This window comes from Alligator sinensis, unplaced genomic scaffold (assembly GCF_000455745.1).
Source record: "Alligator sinensis unplaced genomic scaffold, ASM45574v1 scaffold1176_1, whole genome shotgun sequence".
In the NCBI taxonomy this organism is placed as follows: Eukaryota; Metazoa; Chordata; order Crocodylia; family Alligatoridae; genus Alligator; species Alligator sinensis.
The window spans coordinates 312468-319992 of NW_005842590.1; the positions used below are offsets into that span (position 1 = coordinate 312468).

At 38.2% G+C, this 7525-nt stretch overlaps 1 protein-coding gene across 1 annotated transcript in view; it reads left to right on the plus strand.

The window, feature by feature from the left end:
* Positions 1–7525, plus strand: part of LOC102384375 (von Willebrand factor D and EGF domain-containing protein-like) — a 328357-nt gene that overhangs the window by 147457 nt on the left and 173375 nt on the right. The window contains exons 10-11 of the mRNA XM_025214561.1: positions 1235–1505; positions 5252–5466. Coding sequence (XP_025070346.1) covers positions 1235–1505; positions 5252–5466 — 486 coding nt within the window. The remainder of the gene's footprint in view (positions 1–1234; positions 1506–5251; positions 5467–7525) is intronic.

A 7525-nucleotide genomic window follows, 5' to 3' on the forward strand; every position in this document is an offset into this window, starting at 1 on the left:
TATATATATATATATATATATATGAAAAAACCTTATTCTGGTTTCAGCATGTATGCAGAAAAGCCTATTTGCTTCTCTGGAATAGCGGAAAAATAAAAAATGAATTAAGAAAGAAAACAGTAAACAGAATGCTTTTCTTAAAACTTCCTGTTTTTTGTTTTCATTGTTTGAAATTATTTTCACATTTTCCTTACATTATAGTAAATAGTCAGATAAAAAGAAAAATAAGAGTTTATTTTCTATTGAATGAAATTTCCTAAAAAAAAACCCTGTATTTTAAAAATAAATGTAGCTGCTTAAAAGGAAGCTGTTTCTAAGCATGGCAGGCAACCGGCCTACAGAAGGAAATCCCTCAATAACTCCATAAATCATGCAACTACTCTTTCTTCTAGTTATACCCCTAAAGTTTTTGGAGTAAAATGAGACTAACAGTAATAAGTGATTAAAATGTTAGAAAAAGCAGGTATTTTGGAAGTAAAAAAGGATCCCTTGTAAGCCCTGCAGTCACTACTCAAGCAAAATTCATTGTTCAGTCTACAGGAATTTTGCCTGAATAACACAAATTGGGTATCAAGTACAGAATTAATCCCACAGTGAATTCAGATGGAATGAAACTCTATTTGTAACAGACTAGAGTGAAAGTTCCAAATTGTTTGATGCTGCAATGTACCAATTGCAAATCCAGTTATACTGAAACTTATGTTATAGTGAAGTTGTTCTGAAAGGGGGGAAATGATTTCACTTTAACAGGCTTCCAATTGAATCTTAATTTTTCATATGAAATATTCACCTAGCCACAGTCAGCCTTGTAAAAATGTAGTGATTAGTCACAGAAGGTGTTATTTGAGCACTGATTTTGCATTGAAGAATATCATGCTGTAAAGCACCCAGTTAGAACCAAAACATATTTATTAAGGCCTGGAGGCAGGGATTTTTTCCCCATTTGCTTTTATCAAATGTTTATCCTTTTTATCCATGCCTGTTGCCATAGCAGCCACTCTTAGCTACCAGCTTCTCACATGAATTCTTGTACACTTCCAGCTAATAACTCTAGTGGTGTTAGCTTGCTTCTGGTACTGAATAAATGCTTCCCCATGTGTTGATTTTCTTTCTCTTCCAGGGCCACCACCATGCTGTCCTAATTAAGGAGTGTTGTTATTAGAGTACAAACAAACAGTCATCATAGGTGTATACCCTGGGTCTCAAAATCCTGTTTCTGTTTATTGTTGTTTAGGCATTATGATAATTATAAAATTGGAACCTTCATTTTGTCCAAGAGCCTGGCCCGTGTGTTTGAGATACATGTCCGTCAGTGGGACTGCGGAAGTCACCATCATGCTGTTGCCTGCAACTGCGGCGTAGCTGCATGGGAAGCTAATGACATCGTTGTTCTGGATATGTGTAATGGTCAGTTTCATGAAACCAGACCTCAGCTATCCATTAAAAGCACTGAAGCATCGCCACGCGTCAAAATCCTGAAGTCGTATGGAGAGAGAAAAATTACTGTAGGTGGATCTTCACATTTCTTTTCTTTTGAAAATGTTGATTTCCCTTTCATGTATTATTAGTGTATAATCCCTGTCTCCCCATAGCCATAAGGGTACTCACAGCAAAAAAACAAACAAACAAACAAAAAAAAAACAGCCTAAGGGAAAGTACTAGTTAAAGAGTTAATTTAACCGTATGTACAACAAAACAAAACAATACTGCTCAGACACATACCTAAGACAAAACTAATATGTATTACTTGTATCACAGTGATACAAAAGACAACTGCCTTCCCCTTTTCCCATCCTTTCCACTGAACACTTTTCACATGTACAACAAAGATTCTGAAAAATCTGAAGTCAAAGTTGAAACGCTCATAATCAAAGAGCTAATTGAGTAACTTTGTGGGGACTGCATTGTGTTGGGTAGATCTTCTCATGTAGACAGGTGTAGTAGAGACCAACAAGTAGGTAATAGTGGTGATTTTACTAAGCAGTGATCATAGATTATTTCCGTATATTCTTTAAACACATTCAATATGGCCCTGCAATGGACTTCCCTTAGCAAGAATACTTGCTGGAAAAGGGGATAGGCATAAATGTACTCTCCAGTCTGCACTGAGTAGCTTTTATCCATGTTACAAATCTGAAATCCTGAGTGTGTTCCTTATAGACACTAGAAGAGCAAGTTCAGGCAGTATTAGAGAGCTGCCTGGAGGATAAGTGCCATAGTAGGGATCTAGGAAAATAATTTAGTATTAAGGCTGCATTATCAATATTTCTTCCAGAAAATATTTTGGGTGAGAAGAGAGCCATAAGAAGCCAAAATTATATCAGGGAATTTTTTGTTTGGCTCTCATCTGGAGCAGTTCTTGATGACGTAGCAATTGAAAGCTTTTAATTACACAAATGGAACCAAAAGCAGGAAAACAGCTTTTACTTCATTTTACAACTGAGTACAGTATCCCTGATTTTAGCTGGAAAAATCTGTATTAAAAATATCAAAAGATATTCTGATATCTGTGCAAGTCACTTCCTTTGACTTCTGGAATAGAGCCACATCATTGGGGTATCCCATTGATTCCACTGGAGTTTAAAATCAAATGGAGTTTGGACCCATGGCACACAAGTTAGGGTACAATTTAGTTCTAATATTGCAGAACACTACATGCATATACACTTATGATATCCTTGAAAGGGATTTAAACAAAGGTTGTGTACAAGCTGCCTCAATATAGCACTAGGAGAGAATGTTAGCACCCAGATGCCTGAAATTGCACTAAGGTGACTACACTATTTCCAGTTTGGGATATATTGTACATGGATGACATGTGCATATCATTATGGCAATCCCTAATAGTCTGGAGGAGTATAGACATGCCCAAGAAAGCTGTTAACAGCTTCTAGGAGGTTCAAGGAGGTAACTAGCATAGAAGCTTTGATTAACAGCTGCCCTGGACACAAATTAAAAATTAAGGAAATATTAATTTACAAGCAAGATTCTAGTATAGCAAGTCATTTTATCATTTAGTTGTGTCACACTAAGAAAATAAACTTCTTAAACATGTCTTTCCTTTTTAATTACTTTTCTATGAATGTAAGAGACTAACTAGGGATGGTTTAACCAAACTAGGCATGGATTAACTAAATCCTGTCCATTTTACTCAATGGAATAAATTTGAGTTACTCAAGCAGGTTTGCTATATGGACACTGTGTAAACACTCTCCTGCCATTCCATTAGTTTGTCTCAACCTTAATCCGCTGCACCCCATTATAATGTAGTTCAGGCCTCAACCTTAATCTGCTACACCCCATTATAATGTAGTTCGGGCCTCTCTTGTGCCCTACTCCTCAATGACTTCTATTATTGACTTCAAGGGGGAAAAAACAGCACCTTAAGGAGAAAAGAAATCATGAGCCAAACTATGAGCTGATTATGTGATGTCGATAATTTCCACTATTGGCTAAGGCCACAATTTGCAAAAGTGGATACTGATTTTAGGTACTGAGCTTGAAATGCATTGAACTGGAGTCTCAGAAATACTGAGCATCCACAATACCATTGGAAACTAGGAGGGGCTGCAAGTGCTCAGTATGTCTGAAAAACCAAACCCAAAATCTCTCTACTTGAGTATCGCAGGACACAGTCACTCAAAGATCACTCTTGTAACTTCTGAAACTATAACTATAAGGCTATAAACAAAAGTCTCCAAATGAAGCGGATGAGCTGTGCCACTTCATTGGTTAAACCAGACATTACCTGTTGTCCTATGGGGTTGGGCCCCCGCTGCTGCCAGGGTTTCAGAGGCCTAATTCTGTAAGGCAACAGTCAGGGCATGTCTCTGCAAAAGGGTAAAGCCAGTGTTCCCCACTTGAAAAGGTGTGCCCACGGACTGTGATTCAGATCATACCTCTGCAAATGAAGAAATATAGGCAGGCGCTCCTGCAGGGAAACTCCCGAGGCCCACCAGATCAGGTTTCTGAAACTCTGGAAGCACCTGCCCAGGGTTGCTGGAGAGCAGTCAGCTCCAGGTTGCCTGCGCTCTCCTGCTTTGAGACAAAGAGGTCCACAACCTCTATGCGAAATGAAAGCCATTGCCTTTGGTCACAGCCAGAAATTTGGGCATTTGTGACATGAGAAGAACATGGAGGCCTGTTTATTTTCACTGTGCTGCCATAAAAAAAAAATTTATGGTAGCACAAAGGTGACATCTATTTGCAGCCTGAGTCAAATTTCTGATGACTAGAGTCAGAATTTGAACCCAGATTTCTGACACTGAAAAGTAAGTTTAATAGCTATTTTTTTTCACAGACCTAGAAGTTTTGCATGAATAATAAATGTACCAATAAATACAATATTTGGACTGGGTATAGGAGGGTGAGAATGATAATTTGTCATAGTCTTGATTGAAAAAGAGATAAAAATCAGAAAAGTCAAAATATTTAATCTCAACATCTTTGTTTCCAAAACGTGTTTGGATTGAAATGGACCTACGCTTAACCAAGGGAGGGTGGGAAGGGTTCAGTAATGGAAAAGCAAAAGAACATGTTTATCTTACCTCAAACGAAGCATTTGGCTTGGTGTAAAGCAACATTTTTCATTTTCTTCCTTTAACTGAGGGAAAAGAAAAAAACAAAAAAACTTATTTTGGGTCACCTCAAGCCGCCTTTATATTTTTTTAATTTTCAGTTCAGCCACCAACCTGAAAAGCCCCTTCTTTGCACAGCCTTCTTTTGTTCCTTTGAAGCCTCAAGATTTTTTTTTTAAAGGTCAACATAAGCCTGCCACCAGTTCTTTAATGAGAAAATTGCTTTATCCACTTTAAAACACCACATTTTCTGTGTAATCTAGCCTTGGAAAATGAAACGATTTTTCAGAGAGAAGGAAGCTGTTTTTCAGACCTGGCAATTTATCTAAAAGAAACAATTTCTGCAGCAAAGATACAAGGGTGGTCTTATTGTCATGGTGGCTGCTTCAAAAATTAGCTGGTAACTTATTGGTGGGGAAACTTCAGTGAATATATAATTATTAATTTTAAAAAGAAAGCACTTGTGTGGATGTACAGGATGCCATCAGATATTAGTACCAAAAAAAAAAGACAGCATCTAAACAATCCTGTGAATAAACATTGACAGCGTGTCTGTGGGACTTATAATTACCATTAAAGTAGCCAACTTCCTTTGTTTATCAGAGGGAACACTATTTTATTACAAAAGAAACTTGCTAATAGATTCATTTCACTGGGTTTTTCTGCTTCTTCAGATCATGTTCCCCTCAGGAGCATTTGTTCGAGCTGATGTAAGTGAGTGGGGAATGAGTTTGACAGTGAGGGCACCAAGCATCGATTTTAACAGCACCAGAGGTTTGTGTGGCATCTTTGACAGGAACCGTCATAATGACTTCCATAATGCCAGTGGGAGTCCTTTACTATCACAACAGAGAAACACGCCTGAGGAAGACTTCATAGAAGAGTGGAGGTACAAAGCTGGAGGATCCCAAACCTGAGCGATGTACTGTAATATCATTTTAAGGGGTGTTGAAACATTTACTTCATTACATAGCCTTTTAATGACCTGAGAAAGAGCTCTGCCTAATTTACCAAGGGAGACCCAGAGGCCCATTATCACTCCTAAAGAGCAAGATAGCATATTTTTCAGCCTGTATAATGCACACAAGCAGCAATGTTACCGAGAGGAATTTTTTCCATCCGCAAGTGGATGTCAGGTTAACAGCTGCTTTAAGATCCCACTCAGCTGTTAAGAATATGCCGTTCACACCCACAGTGGAAAATGACAATAGGGATTAATTAGGGGTATTTCTCTTTGTCTTTTATTCTTGAACACTAATTAAAATATGTGACTATAGATTAAATGTTACATTTTGACAATGTGTGGCACTGTATGTCGCTTGCTAAAAGGTTTATATCCAAGATAACTGGGCCTCTGAAACACTTGCTTCCTAATACAGAACCTGACCCTGGAATCAGACCCCTTTACATATTAGGGAGACCCCATTTTCCTATATTTGAATTTCTGGGTCCAAATTCCCAAATACCGATGGCGTAATGGATCTGGTCCCAGGTTATCCCAGGATGGGATTATTTTTCAGTGTTAGTCTGATTGCAGATAGATTGTCTTGCAGACAGCAGCATCTGTGACAGATGTGACAGCTGCTCTCACGAGATGCCTGCCAGCAGCAATATTGCAAGGTCAGTTAATGTCATGAGATGCCACCACTTGGGTAAGAATTTGTGAGATTTGGCACAGTTGAATCTGAGCCCTGAACCTGGTTCTACCTCAACTCTGTCCCCGGCTCTAATTGTGAGCCTGAATCTAGTCACTACATATCTGGCTCACCTCTACTGTAACTAAAACATCCTTTAGAACTATTGAATTTTAGAAAATGAACACACATAATTGAAGCCTATTCAAGTTATGTAAAATAGGCTGAAGCTATTATTCATTTTAATTAACTGATGAATTTATTGAGCTATAATTGCACAGCATAATTCCAGACTCAACCTAAAGAGACACAACTGCTTCCTTTATATTAACAAAGAAAATCGTGGGTAAACTGTCTCTGGATTTTCTCTGTTTCCACAACTCAGAGGTGCCTACTAGACCGTGGGTGTTCCTCGGATATGAATAGGGAAGATTTCAAGAGGGGGCATGCTGAAATTCTTGAGCAGAGTCATTCCTAGCCTGTTTCTATTTTGGTTGTGGCTCAAATGTGAACATCCTGTCCCACCTTTTAGCCAAGATATTCAAAAGAGTAAAAAAGAGTAAAAATACATGGAGAATTTGAAATTAAAACAATTATTCAAAGAGATATGCAAGAGATGCAAGGAAACTCCTTGTCCATTTGTCATGGGGAAAAAAGTTTTCAGCACTGGAGAGAGGTCTCATGCTGAGGAGAGGAAAATAAGAGTTCCCGTTGCCTGAGATAATGAAGACAGGGCTACACATGTAATTTTGCTGCAGCCCTTAAGTAAGTAGAAATAAGGATTGAGAATCAAAGAACTAATCCAAAACCAGTGGAAATCAAGTAAAAAGCTCACTATATTTCCTAAGCTACTGAATCATATCCATGGAAAAATGGAAAAGTAGAGAGTGGTATCCTGCAGGGTAATTTCCATGCTACTGTTTTTAATTCCATTTTAAATGACATCTAAAGCGCACTGAACTTGAGGACTCTCAGCATCTGAAGCTAGGCAGAATGCACCATCTGGCAGTTGAGTACTTTCCCTGGGTGCCACCTCTTTCAAGCAGCTGTAGGGCCCAAAGTAGCATGGAGATGTTTTAAGCACCTGCTTTCCAAGTAGTAACTTTAAGCAATAAAATAGTATCTAGCTAGTATCTAGACTAGTATTCCAAGTCTTTAAGTACTTACGTCCTTTTTTTGGAGTTGACCTAAAGTGAAATATATTATTTAATTCAGGATCACCACTATTTAATTTATAGATTCATAGATTCATAGATGTTAGGGTCGGAAGGGACCTCAATAGATCATCGAGTCCGACCCCCTGCATAAGCAGGA